Here is a 17,754-nt window from a genome sequence, read left to right on the forward strand (position 1 = left end):
ACAATAGTCAGGACTTGGATATATTTCGACAACTACAAAAACTATTTAAAAAGACATTCATATCAAAAAAGGAGAATTATCAGTGTAAGCAGAGACAGAAACTAGTGGATTCCAGCAGTGACTCAAGCCAGTTTTGGAAATTTTTAAAAAAATATAGAATGTGTGACAGTCTTCCCTCATCTATCTCATGCAATCAGTGGTTTGATCACTTTGTATCATTACTTTGTGTTGACAAGCCTGATGTTTTACCTATTGTTTCACCACATGTTGTAAATGCTACTGATGTGTCAACACTTAATGCTGCTATTACTGAGCAGGAAGTTTTGTTTCACATTTTACATTCTCCTAATAGATAAGTCCCCTGGACCTGATGGTATAGCAAATGAGTTTCTTAAAGCATCAAGTGCCTCCATTGTACCTTTTCTTACAGTACTGTTTAATCAGATATTTGATATTGGTAATTTTCCATGTGGTTGGGGCAAGAGTATTATATGCCCTCTTTTCAAATCTGGCTGTAAAAGTAACCCAAATAATTATAGGGGTATATCTCTTATTGATTCTATTTGTAAGACATTTTCCTATATTTTGAATAAGCGTTTAAAATCACGGTGCGATGCACATGAAATTATTAATGAGTCCCAGGCAAGCTTCAGAGCAGGGTACTCCACAATTGGTCATATTTTCTCTCTTCAGGCTTTAGCCAAAAAATATTCTGGTAAAAAGAGAGGTAGATTTTATTGCCTTTTTATTGATTTTTCAAAGGCATTTGACACAATAAGACATGATGTTCTCTTGAAATCTTTAGCTGAAGTTGGTATTTCTGGTAAATTTTATAATATAATATCATCAATGTACAGCAGTTTATCTGCATGTGTTAGAACCTCAAAGGGTTTATCTAAGTGTTTTACATGTAGTATTGGTACCCGTCAGGGTTGTGTGTTAAGCCTACAGCTGTTTATCATATTTATTAATAAGTTGTTTTCCTTAATGGAACAGGAAGGTGGTATAGGTGTTAATGTTTCACCTGCTTTTAACAATTTGTGTTCACTTATGTTTGCTGATGATGTTTCTGCACTTTCTGATACTTGTAATCAGTTACAAAAGAAGATAAATGCACTTGAATGTTTTTGTAAACAAACTGGAATGTCAATTAATCTTAGTAAAACAAAAGTTCTTGTTTTTAGAAATGGTGGGCCATTACGGGAATATGAAAAGTGGTTCTATAATGGCAATCCTATTGAAACTGTATCCTTTTATAAATATCTAGGACTTGTATTTACACCAAAGCTAACAAGGCAAATATCTTATCTCAAGCTAAATGGTATTTTCAAAAAGATGGGAAGAGTAAATTGTAAAGACTTATTTAAGATTTTTGACTGTGTGGTTTCACCTATTTTGTGTTATGGGTCTGAGATTTGGGGTACTAACTATTGTAGCATCATTGAGTGTGTTCAGGTAAAATTTTGTAAATATTTCTTGAAAGTTGGTAAATCTACCTGTAATAACATGGCTCTTGGTGATTGTGGCAGACTTCCTCTACAAATTACTTATATGACTAAAGTAATTAAATACTGGTGTCACCTATTGTATATGCCTTATGATAGACTGCCAAAACATTGTTATATTATGCTCAAGTCCTTAGATGATGTTGGCCTCACTACTTGGGCAACTTTGTGTAAAAATATTTTATTTAAGTATGGTTTTGGCTATGCATGGATCAGTCAGGATGTTGGCAATGTTGATTATTTCATATCCTTGTTAAAGCAGAGACTTTCGGATAATCTTAAATAATGTTGGTCCACTTCAATTCAAAATTCTAATAAGTGTTTTTATTACTCCCAATTTAAGACATTTTTAAATGTGGAAAGGTATTTAAATTCTGATATTCCTTTACATCTCAGATCTGCACTCTCTAAATTTAGATGTGGTAATTTTACTTTAGCTGTTGAAACTGGAAGATACAATTAAGTTAATTACAATGAGAGATTATGTCTATTTTGTAAATTGGATGACAAAAATGTTATTGAAGATGAATTCCATGTGCATTGTACTCCTTAAGTGTGAATGTTTTTTCTGATTTAAGGTTAAGATATATTCAGAAATATTTTACTGATTTTGATCCAAATGCCAATTTTATTAACATTATGAAAACACATAGTGATTGTATCATCGAGATGTCAGTATTTTTCGGTATCATGTACTTCAGCGCATTAGAAATGTTCCTCTTACACAGCATGTGCACTAAACTATCTATATCATATGCAGATGACTGTATGATTGGCCTGTGGCCTTTTACTGAATAAACTTGTCTGTCTGTCTGTCATAAACTTAAAGCTTAGTACTGAGTCTCATGGGATACTCATAATGCTGTAAATCACTATTTAATGTCCTTCGCCGGGTGGCCCTCGAGGACTCTTTATTCAAGCTGATCCATTTCTGCCGTTCCAATAGGGTTACATGTGGTTAGATATATGCATGTCAATATTACGTTTATGTGGATGATATAAACCAAGCTCCAGTATCATACAGTTATTTTTATCATGCATATACCAGAAGTATTTTAGGCTCAAAACTTTTTGATAGTGTGTGAAGCCCATTTCTGGTGTCCCCCCGCCATGATATTGCTGGACTAATGCTAAAAGCGGCGTAAAACTAAACCCACTGACTCATTTGCTGGAGACTGCAATGACAGCTGCAGTGTTGTGGAAAATGTTCATGGTGGACTGAAGTTATTTTCATCTCAGTGGGTTATCACTCATGTTTAACATGTTTGATACATTAATCTCGCACTATTCCTAGATTGGGAACTGGTCTGAGATTTGGGATTCCTATATGTACTCAGATTAATTACTCATATGATAATCAAAACAGATAAATATAAAGTTAGATAGTAAATTAGTAAATATACTCTCCCAAAAAAGAAACGCATCATGAAAATAGCAATTTCATGTAGCAATGAATTAAAACGTGATTCATTTTACAAAAGGTTTTGCTCTGTTTATGAGTCCTATTGTGTTTATGTTTTGAAACATCACAACAAAACGCACCATCCGTAAAATACCCGTATTTAACAGCATGATTTTCAGTTTCGGCGTGTAGTGTCACAGAATACACAATTCACATGCAATGCACGTGAAAGTTGGGGATAAGATGGTCTCAATGATGGGTATAAAAGGTTGATCGCTGTCTGTCGATTATTCACTGTATTTGGAATATTGTTGACAAACGCAAAATGTCACGTCAAAGTGAAGCCAACCGCCATATCGCTATTGGTTTGCTTGAAGCTGACCAGTCTCAACGTGCATGTGCCTGACGCATGAATGTTCACCAAAGCACCATTTCATGGCTCTGGGAGAAATATCGCCGGCAGAATGCAGTAGCAGATGCCCCTCGTAGTGGCCGACCTCGAGCGACCACTGCGGCGCAGGATCACTACATCCGGGTACATCACCTGCGTCATCGAACAGCTATGGCGACCAGTACCGCTCGACAAATACCCGGATTGAGGAGGCTTTGTGCACAGACTGTCAGGAACAGGTTGAGAGAGGCGGGTTTACGTGCGAGAAGACCTTATTTTGGCCCTGTGCTTCGACAACAACATCGTCGACATCGAGTTCAATGGTGCACCAACGTTCAGGCCTGGAACCTACCGAATTGGCGTAGAATCTGGTTCAGTGACGAATCACGATTTCTATTAATTGGAACGGCGCGATGGAAGAATGCGGGTGTACAGACGTCGACGTGAACGTTTCGACGACGCTTGCATTTCCCAGGTGGACAGATTCGGTCGGGGCAGTGTTATGATGTGGGGGGAGATCACCTGCCGTAGGAGAAGTGATTTGGTGATGATCCAGGGCATCCTGACAGCTCAACGGTACTGTGACGAAATCCTACACCCACACCTCCTTCCAATCATTGATCGCCAGAGGGAGTTGTTTCAACAGGACATTGCCATGCCCCACACAGCACGTCACACTAGAGACTTCCTCAAGAACCACAACATCAATGTGCTCCCCTGGCCCTCAAGATCACCGGACTTAAACCCGATCGAACATCTGTGGGATGCCCTGGACAGACGGGTGCGACACCGTAACCCTCAACCCCAGACACTTCAGCAACTCGCACAGGCAATACAGGCAGAGTGGGCTGCGATTAGGCAACACGATATTCTGAGACTTGTTCGTTCGATGCCATGGCGATGCCGTGCAGTTCTCGATGCCTACGGTGGTCACACGAGGTATTGACTTCAGCGCCACCACATGTCTCCATGTGACACTCAAATGACTTTCCTTGAGTTGGTGCCAAAGACGGATAAGTCTGCATTCCCAGTGTTGTTACGAGAGTGTGTTTTTTGTAATTTGTAATAACATTGGTTACGTGATAATAATTGTTGACGTAAGTCACAATGTTTAAAGTTTAGAGTGCTGGTTGTGGGTCACATTTTGAGTCATATATGTTCAGTGGCAACAGTATTTTAGCGGCACGCCTTTATGATAGCGCTCCAGAATTACCTCCCTTGACCGGATGTTTGTGTTGACATCGTCATGTCCACTCTCCTACCCAGAATTCCATGCGACAAGCCAGCATAGTACCTCAGCCACAGGCCAGAAAAATGTGACGATTCGTCACATCTTGCAATGTCCATTCAATATAATGTACAGATTTCTTTTACTCTTCTATTTTTGACGAGTCTACACATCTAACTAAAAAAATTTAATAGAATGGTTTAGCTTCACTGAGAAAATATCCAAAACCAGGTAACATTATTTCAATTTGCGTAGCGATCCTTTGTTTACATGGGTTGTACGGCTCCACGTGCTGTCATCGAAGCCCACGGAAAGCAAACGATGCAGCTAGTTTGATATCTAAATATGTACTGTCATAGACCTAACTGTCGCAGTTGTGGAAGAATATATATGTAACAATGTAAAACATTATGAAGAGAGCGCCGAAAAGCTCTAAACATGTTCAACATGTTTAGAGAAAGATCTAAGTCCGGTCACGTGATACAGCCTGTGGCAGTGATGTTTGTTGGAACGCTGTGCCGGGGTGTGCGTCATGTCGATGTTCAACATGTTTCGAGAAAGATCTAAGTATATATGATAAGCCATGCTGGCTCTGTGTGTGAGGTTGTGAGGTGCGAGGCAAAGACTGACACACACGGACTAACATACGGAATTACATGGATCTTTCACTGGAGTTGCCCATTGTTGTTTGCCTTCGTCACAACGCCATCGTCTGACCCTGACACTTCGTGCCTGACTGCTTTCATTTGTAAACAAGCTCCATTTATCTGATCTCACTGTGATTACCAAGACTCTGTTGAGTTAATATTTTAAATATGTGACCCATAACTTTAGATTTCTTTGTGACTCAATTGCATTGTATTAGAAATCTGTATTGTGATTCATTGTAGCTTGCTCATTGTTTGCTCAATATATTATTGACTATTTTAGACTAGTCTGTGTTATATTTTGCTGGTTCAAAGGGGATTCTTAAACCTTTTGTCACGGTTATTATTTAACCGTAACAGTGTGCAATTTCGCTATATTTCATTGACTCATAAAGCCTACACACGATGTTTCAAAATAAACATAAAAATACAGTTGAAATTCCTATATGCGTTTCTTTTTGGGGAGAGTATAGTACAGTAGAACACGGATATAACGAACTCCAAGGGACCAAGAAATTTAGTTCGCTATATCCGGTGTTCGTTATTCACATTTGACCGCCATCTTGGATTGTAGAGATGTAGAGACACGTATATGCTGAGGCTACAAATTTTTATTGTTGTACATTGACATAATATTAAAATTCTGAATTTATCATTCACAGACATTAGCTAGAACATGTTTTATTTGTTTTTTTAAACGCATTAATGACCATCGAATAATGTTGATTCGCCGCCAACAAGGTTGATGTATACCGCTCAGTGGCTGAGCTGATGCTGAGTGAGTTCGCTAATCACGTCGTTATTGGGACTTGGGGGTAGTAAATCAGTTCGTTATAGCCATTAATTCGCTACTCACGAGTTTGTTATTCGCGTATAATTTTAATGATATTATAAAGGACTGTTGACGGGACTTTTAAATTTGTTCGCTATATCCGTTTGTACGCTATATCCGTGTTCGCTATATCCGTGTTCTACTGTAATTAGAAAACTTACCTCTACAAAGTCATGTACAATATAGACAGCAACTGATTCAGTATGTGCAATGGTGAAGGTGGGTCTGTTTCTGAACACTGCCATGTTTATCACCCACTGAGGAAGTACGAGGAGGAAAATATTCTGACTGTTAGATTATTATGTTTATGGGTTTACAATCCAATAACAACAAGGAAAACCCAGTACTTGCCGTAGCTATGTAAACTGTATCATTCAAATCCGCATTTTTCACAATCTAGATTATACGTGAAGAACACAGGCGATCGATGCATGGGATACGCCCCTTATACTACTATAGGAACAAGGTAATTCACCCGCAATATTGGATACCTCGATAAACCTCTATTCACGCTGATTTCTCGCTTGACATGGATAAACATGGATATATTCAGGCACGTAAGTATTCGTTTTCGTTGTACAACTATATCTCACCTCATAAAGCCCCTTTATTTGGCTTATTAGGCCGTTTTGGCCACTTATTGGCCGATATCGCATATCTGAAAGCCGGAAGTTTACGTTACGCGTCCGGGCACTCCGCACCGAATGCAACCAAGCTCTCTGATTGGTCCATATTACGAGCACAACACAACGCACATGGCCAGATTGAAAATGTCACCACGCTGAATTTTCACGGTATTTATAGATGCCATATGCATGGAAATGTATACTTTAAACGCTGAACAGACATTTGCATATGTATTGATAAGAAAAGGACACAATGTAGTCGTTTTAGGACATGCTGGCACTGGGAAATCTCTTCTCATAAGGGAAACTGTTGCACGCCTGTCATCAGCTGGGAAGAATGTCAGTGTTGTGGCCAGCACGGGAATGTCTTCAACACAGTTTCGGAGTGGCAGAACATTGCATTCCTGGGCTGGGATGCAAGATGGGCATTTGGAAGGTGAAAAATTGCTGAAGTATGTCCTATCAAACAATGACACAGTTACGCGTATCAAGGCTACAGATATACTTATTGCAGATGAAGCCAGTATGATCAGTGCTGCCATTTTCGAGAAGGTAAGATGGCTGAACCACAGGCGATCGATGCATGGGATACGCCCTTGCTCCTATAGTAGTATAAAGGGCGTATCCCATCATCGATCGGCTGTGGTGCAGAACACTAAGTTTAGCCTCTCAATTAAATTTATTTAATTTAAAGTAAAAGTTAATTTTAAATATTTTAAAATTGTCAACACATCTGTACAAGTCCTTGTGGTATAGAGGATTGTTCACTGGAACCGTTTATGTTAATATTCAGAAACACACAGGTTGCAAGTTCAAAGCCAGGCTGCTGCCTAAACTTTTGCAAATTTATAACATAATTCACATCTTGGCAATCTGATCACATGATCAGAAGCACATGGGCTCAGTCAGACAGAAGGCCTACATGTTCACACATTGAGTTATGGCAGAACAGAGATGTGAGTTATTTCTTGAATTTATGTTGCTTCTATGTCCAAAACGAGTTAAGAGAACACATATTTGATTCAATTAATTGCTTATTTAGAAAAAATGAATTTTGAATATTTGTACACTTTATTGGGTTCAGGTTTGGATTGTGTTTCTCCTTTATAGTTTCTCCGAACCTCTCGTCAACTGTTTTGTATACAATGATACAACGTATGTACTTAATGCAACGCTACAACAACGATAGAAACGGAAATAAACTTTGGTGAGAGTGTATCAGACTATAGTACTGTCGGAAATAGAAAAAAAACTGTTTTTAGGCTGTTACTCTGTATCCCTAACATTTACACAATTGCAAATAGCATATGTCGAAATAACCCACTTCGGCCTAACTGGGCGTTCAGTGGGATGCGTTATACGATATCCAGAAAAGCATGTTTACTCGTAAAATCGGGCAAAACTTAGAAAAAATACGAATAGCTGCTCAAAACAATAGATCAAACTATAGATGGCAATTAGGTCGCTCAGCCAGGTATGACGACGGACCGTCGGGGTCATCTCAAAGATATTTTGTGCTTTGTCCATGTGTGTTGACTATGTCTCATCTACTGATTAACATCTTACGTGCCTTTCTTTCATATTATTTGTAAATTGTTATGACGTGCCGTGTACCTCCCCAGTATATAATTGCCCTAAAGGAATATCTTATCTTAGCCGATATCTCTATCCCCAAGCCCGACCCTAGGCGACTCCTCCTATCTGTTTCTTTTTATAGTGACAGTGAGACTGCATGGTAGCTACATCCTTAATAGTTTCGGCATAAAAGTTAATATTTTTGACGTCAGCTATCGTTTATAATGAATCTACGTCTAATTTCAAATTGGGCATTTAAAAAGTGTCCTTTGTAATACAATATCGTCGCATACTAATTTGCATAAAGCCATGGTCTGTTCCAAATACGTCTTTTTGCTCATTTCTGCACTAATTTCCCCTCAGTAAAGTCCCTTTTCTCCGTTTCCTATCTCTCTACCACTGAGACTGTAGTTAGGCCGAACTTAGTTTAACAGATATTTCACACTTTCACTTATCAACTACATAAATTGTAGAGATAAATGAGAAAATACAGTTTTTCTATTTCCGACAGTACTATAATGTGTTTCTTGCCACAACATAGATTATGTTACTCGGGACGTACAGAAACACTCAGATGCAACATGGATGCGTGTCAAAGTACATGGAGCTTTCATTGTTACAGGAGAAGCTATTAGAGAAAAGTAAAAGTTGAAGATGACGTGGTTCGTTATAGTACAGGTTCAGGGTCATGTTTCAACTTAGTCAGTGAAATACTTCTCTACACCAGCATACACCTGAGCGCCTTTCAGTATGTTTCAGGATCATACGTTGTGCAGAAGTCAACGCGTCTGCATAATCTGAATCCTGGGGTCAGCCATAAGGTATGCACATGTACTTCTAAGTGAATGGTGAGTGTTGAGATATTTCTTACTCACCTGTAACACCTCCTCTCAATGTAAATGTAAATGTAAATGATGCGAAGTAGTGTTCATGAATGTAATAATATATGAGACATTAATAAACATGATGTTATCACCTATAGTAATAATACCTGCTATATTAGATAACGCTACATGTTGTACGAAGATATTTCAACAGGTGACTTGTATGATGTATGTACACATTGTTGATAATATTATATACACATATATGTACGTGTGGTTATTCATAGTACTTATTTAGGGTTCAGTCAGCATTAAAGTAAGCGTTTTGTATGATTACTATAACACACTCAAAAAGGCTAAATACATGGTTGTGCTATTATCGCGAATGTTCTCATTTAAATAACAGTTTTATACTATCGGAAAAAATACCAAATATGTTTATCATATATTTCGGCTTGATAGCTGATGCTAATTTGGGATTAAGGTGTACATTTTGTAATTTTAGGAAAAACACTTATTTGACGAACTTAAAACAATTTCGATTTATATATTATTCCGGATCATATAAACATGCACATTCAGACAGTCTGAAATAGAAATCATTTTGACGGGGTAAATATTTAACTAAACGGTATGTGATTTGATATTGCGATACGTTCATACCACCATGCTAGTTGCTAGTTACCATATTCATATTTCAAACTGTCATAGTATTACATGATATATCCGTATGGACAAGGGGTGGTTAAAGCGATCGTTCTTTACGCTGAAGGTCGGGTTCGATTCCCTTAAGGATGCAATGTGAAGTCCATTGTCTGGTGATATTGTTGTGTATTGCCAATGCTGGAACTATCCCACCGCCCTAAGTCCTATTTGTGTAGTAAAATGACAATGACTGTTGATTTGATTTAGGCACTTTTCTTCAAGAGCAACCCTCCTTAAACCATCGGCTATCTGTATATCAAATTACAATAGGAAAGAGATTTACATTCAATACTCATATGGTACGCTGCACTTTTCTTCGCGAGGGACGTTACCCCACTGTTCGCTCGTCACGTCAAAACCCTGGGTTCAGAAGCCCATATCCCCCGCCTGGATTGCTGGAGTATTGCATTTAAAAGCAGCGTAAAACCAAACTCACTCACTATATATTTATGTAATATGACATCATTCAACACATACACACACACTACATACAGAAAAAGAACGTTTCAATAATTGCAAGAAATCTATTACCAAAGGTCGCAAAATCGTTTAACTGATATGGTGCCGACAACCGGAAGTTCATAGTCTGAGCGAAACCCGACAGTTTGGCCTTGGTATATATCACAACTGACCAGCAAATTGGGACGCCTCAGAAAAAGTTGGCCCCATTCCAGGATAAAAGTAGGGTTCAACTGAACTCCTGCTCTGTTATAAATTATGTATTAATACAGGATATTTATATAGCGCACATATCCAAGCAACTAGTACATCGCCCTAGTCCTAATCACTGGATGTTTCACTAGATCAACGGATGTCCTTTTAGCTGGTATTGTTTTAACCAACTCAAATTTTTCATCACAGGATCGATGCTCACTGGATTGTCTGGTCCAGACAACAGCAGCCGCCATATAGCTGGAATATTGCTGAGTGCGGCGTAAAACTAAACTCACTCACTCACTCCTCTTCATCACAGCTATACAACGCGTTCAGACCACAAACCCAAGCATCACGTTCAAGCATCCAGAAGCATGATACAACATAACGTTTTGCAACAGCAGTTGTAAAATAACATTTGTCTTTAAGCTGAAAATCTAAATAGTTGTCTAAATGAAAGCATTGAACCCTTGTTATAACCACGTAAAACGAGGGGTACGCAGGGGATCGTTTCAGTCCCTTGGGCGTCCCAGAAACCTATCTTTTGGGGTTCGAATGCCAGTTAGCCCTGACTGCTTCTTGGTTTGTCAGCATTATACCCTTCCTTGTGCCTTTCGGGCGGTGGGGTAGCCTAGTGGTTAAAGCGTTGGCTCGTCACGCCGAAGACCCGGGTTCGAATCCCCACATGGGTACAATGTGTGAAGCCCATTTCTGGTGTTCCCCGCCGTGATGTTGCTGGAATATTGTTAAAAGCGGCGTAAAACCAAACTCAGTCAGTCAGTCAGTCCTGTGCCTCTTTCACCCTAGTGGTACACGTCTGAGACCTGCACCACTTTGGCCTTTACTCAAACACTAAGTAATAACGTGGAATTAAAAATAGAATACAGTTAAAATCGTGTTAACACACCCACCTGACAGTCACTCACACTGAGTGGCATGATCTGAACATGATCTCAAAGTCTCTCTCCCCTCGATTACGATGGAAGGTGGGAGTAGCCTAATGGTTAAAACGTTGGCTCGTCACGCCGAAGGCCAGGTTCGTTATCCCCACATGGGTACAATGTGTGAAGCCCATTTCTGTGTGTCCCCGCCGTGATGTTGCTGGAATATTCTAATAGCGGCGTAAAACCATACTCAGTCAGTCAGTCAAGTCAGTCGATTACGATGGAAAACGAGTACAGGATGAAACGTTTATTCAAGCAGGAATATAACATTTAAGCATGACCGTGTGTTAATGTAAAATAATAATAATAATAATATATCAATATGAAGCAAATTCACGTTACATTTATAACACACAATTTATATAAAACGACAGAACATTATGAACAGGAATATAACAGTAAACGTTAGAATGTTACGGGATAGGAAAGATGCCATATTTACAATTCACAAACATATCCTTTAAATAGACGTTATACACAACAGAACATAATGAACAGGCAAGTTACATCATGGCTATAACAAAGGTTGAAATGTTACCCAATAGGAACAATGTCAAATTTCCTTCACGTACAATTTGCTTCTTCCAGTTGTAACTGTATTAATCACAAATATCCATGGTTGTTGTTAAACAGTCTCATGCATACCCTTATGTTATTTTTGCTACTCTCAATTAAATGTATATAATATTATAGCTGTTGTGTGCTAGATTTAGACAGAAAGTTCTGGAAGCTGCTATAGGGTACTACAACCTTATGTGTCGTAGTAGCAATTTCTAGAATCTTATTTTGTGTGTACATAAGAGGATATCCTTTCATAAGAAGGCCAGCATTTTGTGTGATCACTCTCTACCCTACGATATTCTGCCTAGACCTAACTTCTTAACAGTTGAATTACTGTTACGGAGAGGTGAATATTACCACCATTGTCTTTGTAACTATACTCAGTGTTGCTTGGATTATATTACCTTTGAATGTGTATGACTACGCTCTTTTGTACTGTCATTGTGATGCCTTCATGCTAATTTGTGAACTTAAGAATAAATTGTTAATTACATCCCATTGGTTCGTTGATTGTTGGTTTCACAGCTAGCTGCTGTAAGGACCGATTCCAGGATAATGTTTTATTTTCAACTTGTTAATCGATACGTTGCAATAAGCTTGGTCGGTGCTCTGATTTTCCGTGTGTGAAATACGCATTATGGCGGAAAGCGCACATAAAATCAGTGTAATTGAATAATGGAATAGTCACGTTAGGACTATGAATTGCACTATGAATTCAACATCAATCACGTTATACGTTCTGATTCACAATCATAATCACCTTATCACATGGTATTTAACACGTACGAACATATTCATTATAACACATACACGCACAAATATAACTGACAGTTATGCCTTCATGGCAGTTTAATGCAATTTTATCATTACCTCCATCAAAATATATCAATAAGTATCTATGGTTCAGGAATACCGTCAAAACGATGCAATGTCAGGTTACGCACGCCCGCGCACGCCCGCACGCACGCACGCGCACGCACGCCCTTGGTATGTCATCATTCAGTGAACTATTACACTGTTTAGGTAAGTTCAGGTCTAATTATTGAAAATGTCCATGACGTTAGCCTTGAGCGAAGGTATTTCTGTGCGCTGATTCATCGTGTATGTGGCATTTGCTGGACCCCAGTCCTTAGCAGGCCTCAAGGCCAGCTTTATACTCTGCAAGGTGAACAAATGTGCATTAATTAGAGGCTGAGGTTGAGGTCAATGGATGCAGCAGTTGCTCGTCCCGTACATAACTTTATTTTATTTCCCAAATGCAAGTAATTTTTCATCCACTAATTCGAAACATATGATCATAAAACTATATTTACATATTTTCATCTCTGTGGACACCAAGAGATGGACTTAAAGGTGGACTAAAAATGACTTTGGGCAATATCGAAACTGTAAGGAGTGATACGCTGCTTTCAGCAAATCCCTATTTTTGGTGTGCCGAGCAAAGACTGTAAGCATTCTGCTACCCATAGGCATCCATATTTCAACTTTGCCTGTGGTTTGGCAGTCATCAGTTTTCGATTCCCTCGCTACTTCTAAAATAAGTTTTAAAAGATTGAGATTTAAAGTTACCAAATTTCTTTTGAAGTTTCACCGCATTTGTACATGTGTCCTTGCCCAACGGGACATTCCATTCCACTGACGCCTCAAACAATACCTCGTGAACAGAGATGTCAAAAGCTCCAGATCTCATATACTTCCGATCTTTTTTAGATTTGAAAATATTTGTAACCAGCTGGAAAGATTGATATATCCAAAATATTTATTATCATCTATCTATGATATATACCATTTATGACATGATATATACCATTTAAGATTTCTATTGGTGGCCGTAATCACACACGCAAAGTAACTCCAACATAGAATATCTCATGGAATGTCGTTCCACAGATTATATGTTCGTCATGGTCTCGTATAACATATGGGGCAGTGATGTAGCCTAGGGCTTACAGCGTTGGTTCGACTCGCCAAAGAACAGGGTTCGATCCCCCACATGGTTACAACGGGAGGAACTATCCATGGTATCGGACTCGCGTGTGACCGACCACTTGCCCAATTAGATGCCTTTTCTTACGACAATCATAACTTTCTTCACACTTCACTTTGGGGGCGTTAGTGTAGCCTAGTGGTTAAAGCGTTCGCTCGTCACGAACCGGGTTCGATTCCCCACATGGTTACAGCGTGATATTGCTGGAATATTGCTAAAAGCACCGTAATACCATACTCACTCATTCGTATAACATGTAATAATAAATGAAAATACTACTGGCTATCTCTTAGGAGAATTAACCCGATAATGTATATCATCCTTCGGTCCGCAAACATGAAATCATATATTACCTTCTTTAGAGAATGGATTGCCATGTGTTTCCTGACAGCCAGTACCATGTAGACCGGGAGAGGGAGGGTGGAGATGACGGCCACACACCAGCCTATTGTACTGGCGTAGCTGGGAAACTCGTAGTTGCCGTAGGTCGGTGGCTGGTAGTTGTTAAGTGTCAGGATGAAAACTGTCTGAAACAGATACAAACACTACATTCAGTGTGGTTATAGTCGTCTTGTGGTGCATTGTTTAGAATATTTTAAACAGCTGTACTCTTCCTCGCAACACCCGGTGTCTTGATTCTGAGTGATCCATTCATACGCTTTTCTCAGCTATTTTGTCTTTAACGCCCAGCGGCGACAGTTTCGGCAGATTTTCTTCTCCTTGGTAAATTCATAATTACACTTTTCTTGGATTAATACAAAGAGAAAAAATGTCATACACAGTGTTGAAGGCACTACCGAGACGCCGGAACTGTTATCATGACTCCTCTAAACTGTATTACCTACCATCAAGATTGCCGGTGTCACAAAGGCCAAGAGGATCTTTACTGGTGACGATAGTGCTTTGCCAGTCATCATCTCTACGTCCCTGCTCATTTGTTTTGCCCCTGAATGAAGCATGCACAATTTGCCGTGACAAAAAGGTTTAAGAGTCCCCTTTGAACCAGCACAATATAACACAGGTAAGTCTAAAATATTCAATAATATACTGAACAAACAATGAGCAAGCTACAATGAATCACTTTCGTAATAAGGTACATTACTTGAAGCTCATTTTTGATGTCCCCCGCCATGAGTACTGGTAAAAGTATAAAATCTTACTCACTCATTCACTTATTAAAGTAGGGATATTGGTTACACAATGCCATTTAGAAAGTTGCCATATGTAACATATGTTATATTTGGTATTACACTTTTTTTTGAAAAGTACAGATTCTACTTTTTTGGGGTTGAGTCCCATCCAGGATTGGAATCCCAAATATAACATATGTTACATTTGACCACTTTCAAAATGGCATTGTGTAATCATAGCTTTCGGCCATGGGAGCCGTGCCAATTTACACTCATCAGAGGGGTACACAAAGTCCGCAGTCTAGACTACCAGTTATCCGACTTCCATTTTGTGCAGAGTCACGGTGGCTGAGCGGGTTAGGCGGCTGAATTTGTGTGCTGGCGATAGGTGCTTGACTCTGAGGGTGTGGGTTCGAATCCCGGATGGGACTCAACCCAACAAAAGTACAAGAATCTGTACCTTACTAAGAAAGTCTAATCCCAGATATAACATATGTTACATAGGGATACTGGTCCTTGAAATTAAGATTATTCTTTAGCCTATGCTGGTAAGATCATTGATGGCATATATACCAACCGTATATCCACATCACGGCAACACACTCCAGCGTGCTGAACAACAAGGGCCCCAGAGCCGCTACATACCAGTCTAGCAGCTGGAACATGTATGGACCTCCCTGCAATAACACACTGTGAGGTGAGTGGATGAAACTATTATTCTTTCAGCTGTTCCCGTAACCGCTGTAGCCACTACTAAATCTACCCGTGAAGATCCGGGTTAGCATGTATCTTCAGAAACCGCTGTAGCCACTACTAAATCTACCCGTGAAGATCCGGGTGAGCATGTATCTTCAGTAACCCATTTATTCGTTCAACGACATCCAATCAGCATTATTATTTGTTATTGTGTGTTATTTGTGTTGGTTGAATAATACGCAGAAAATGTTATTAACACAATCGTGTGTTTCCGTCAAGTGTGCTTCTTGTAAAACATATTGAATACAACAAATACCGAATTTAATACGTAAGGAGAAACATGTTGAAAAATATACCTTATTCAAGGCAGTTGCATTTGTTTAAGAAAGGAATAACCAAAATACGTTTTCTTATTTCCACAGAATCTTAAATCCAACTCATTCTAATACTTGTAGACCCGTGAAGATCTGGGTTAGAATTGATCTTCTTCAGTAATCCATGCTTGTCGTAGAGGCGACTAACGGGATCGAATTGGTCAAGTTCGCTGGCTTGTTGACACATGTCATCGGTTCCCAATTGCGCAGATCGATGATCATGCTGTTGATCACTGGATTGTCTGGTCCATACTCGATTATTTACAGACCGCCTCCATATAGCTGGAATATTGCTGAGTGCGGCGTAAAACTACTAAACTCACTCACTCACTACGACTACTACCGGCAATGCTCCCACTACAACTGTTACAACTACTTCCCCTGTTACATCTACTATTGCTGCAACTAAGTCTACAACAGTCCTGGTTCAGGTACTTTCACGGCACGTTAAACATACAGTATACACAATTGTAAACCAAAAGTGTTCTATAATCTGATTGGTTGAACAACATGACCGAATGGTATTCGATTACCGGAAATTCCAAGGCCATTCACTGTGTATTAATACGTGCTAACATCGCACACACCATTGTATTGTTACGCCGTCAGCAGTGGTGACGTCATTCAAATCATATTGTGATGTAAAGTCCGAATAAGGTCACAAATGAGCAGTTCCAGATGCTACCATGGGAAACGGCCGGCTGATGACATTTCACTGCTGTACCCGTACTCGATGTCAATGAGTGCAGACAGAAAAACGTGTGTGGACTTTTTAGTTTACTTTTGTGTTTACAATGTCGAAAAACATTATGTGTTGGCCAATTTCTGGGAGTTATTGAGAATTTAAAGCACGGGAATATTTCATTTGAAACCTCCGGCTAATGCCGTCGGTTCCAAATGAATTCCGTCAACTTCAAATACTCAATAACACCCGAAATTGACCAACACATGATGTTATCTCATAAATAGAGAAGCTGGTTAAAGAGTCGGCTTTGTACGAACTCATCACCTGTGTGCAGAACACGATTCCAAGAAGAAAGGACATCAAGCAGCATCCTAGTGTAACCAGCATCCTCCTCTTACCCAGCGTCCGTGGGTACTGGTCAACCAGGGCAGTAACAACTACTTCCATACTCATGAACTTCAAGAAAGAAATAGTGTTAAGTGTTTCCGTTACCATAACCACAATGAAATGATACAACGACTCGTGTACGTAATATGTTTTGCCTCAGCTTTTACGACAGGTGTTTTACCATTAGAGAGTCTACATTATACATCAGAGATTTTCAGGATTCCACTTGAAAACAGTCTAGGATATAAAATGTTACTATGCTATACATACACATACATACATACATACATACATACATACAGAGAAAATATTTGTAAAAGCGCTTTTATCAATCTAATTTATCGAAGGCGCTATCGAAATCCACTTTATCTATGTGCAGGAGGTGAATAGGTGCGTCTTGAGTCCACTTTTAAAATTTGTAGACAAGTTCTGTTTGAGGGCAGGAGAGATGTGTTCAGTCCTTTTAATTTGACAGATCAATTGCGTGAATTTTGTGCCTTCTGTAGCCTTAGAGGGACTTGTTTTGCTTTACCAGACGGCGGGGGTGCAATAAATCAAACGGGATGTTACATATGCTTGAACTAGAGCTGTTGCGGAATTT

The 17,754-nt window shown here is 39.3% G+C and overlaps 1 protein-coding gene and 1 long non-coding RNA gene across 2 annotated transcripts in view; both read right to left on the minus strand.

Annotated features, from left to right (window-relative positions):
- The window catches only part of LOC124276084, a 30,751-nt gene extending 24,497 nt beyond the window's left edge, over window positions 1–6,254 (minus strand). The window contains exon 1 of the long non-coding RNA XR_006898409.1: window positions 6,167–6,254. This is a non-coding gene — a long non-coding RNA (uncharacterized LOC124276084). The remainder of the gene's footprint in view (window positions 1–6,166) is intronic.
- A 6,514-nt stretch (window positions 6,255–12,768) lies between these two features.
- On the minus strand, window positions 12,769–17,343 carry LOC124276083 (sodium- and chloride-dependent glycine transporter 2-like). The gene is made up of 5 exons (XM_046711741.1): window positions 17,091–17,343; window positions 15,589–15,688; window positions 14,727–14,827; window positions 14,235–14,408; window positions 12,769–13,052 (listed from the first exon to the last, which is right to left on the minus strand). Exons 1-5 carry the CDS (start codon window positions 17,259–17,261, stop codon window positions 12,930–12,932), a joined length of 669 nt encoding a protein of 222 aa, XP_046567697.1. The 5' UTR covers window positions 17,262–17,343; the 3' UTR covers window positions 12,769–12,929.
- Window positions 17,344–17,754: the final 411 nt, after the last annotated feature.

Source organism: Haliotis rubra, unplaced genomic scaffold (assembly GCF_003918875.1).
Source record: "Haliotis rubra isolate DU_JTF1 unplaced genomic scaffold, ASM391887v1 Scf2050, whole genome shotgun sequence".
NCBI lineage: Eukaryota > Metazoa > Mollusca > Gastropoda > Lepetellida > Haliotidae > Haliotis > Haliotis rubra.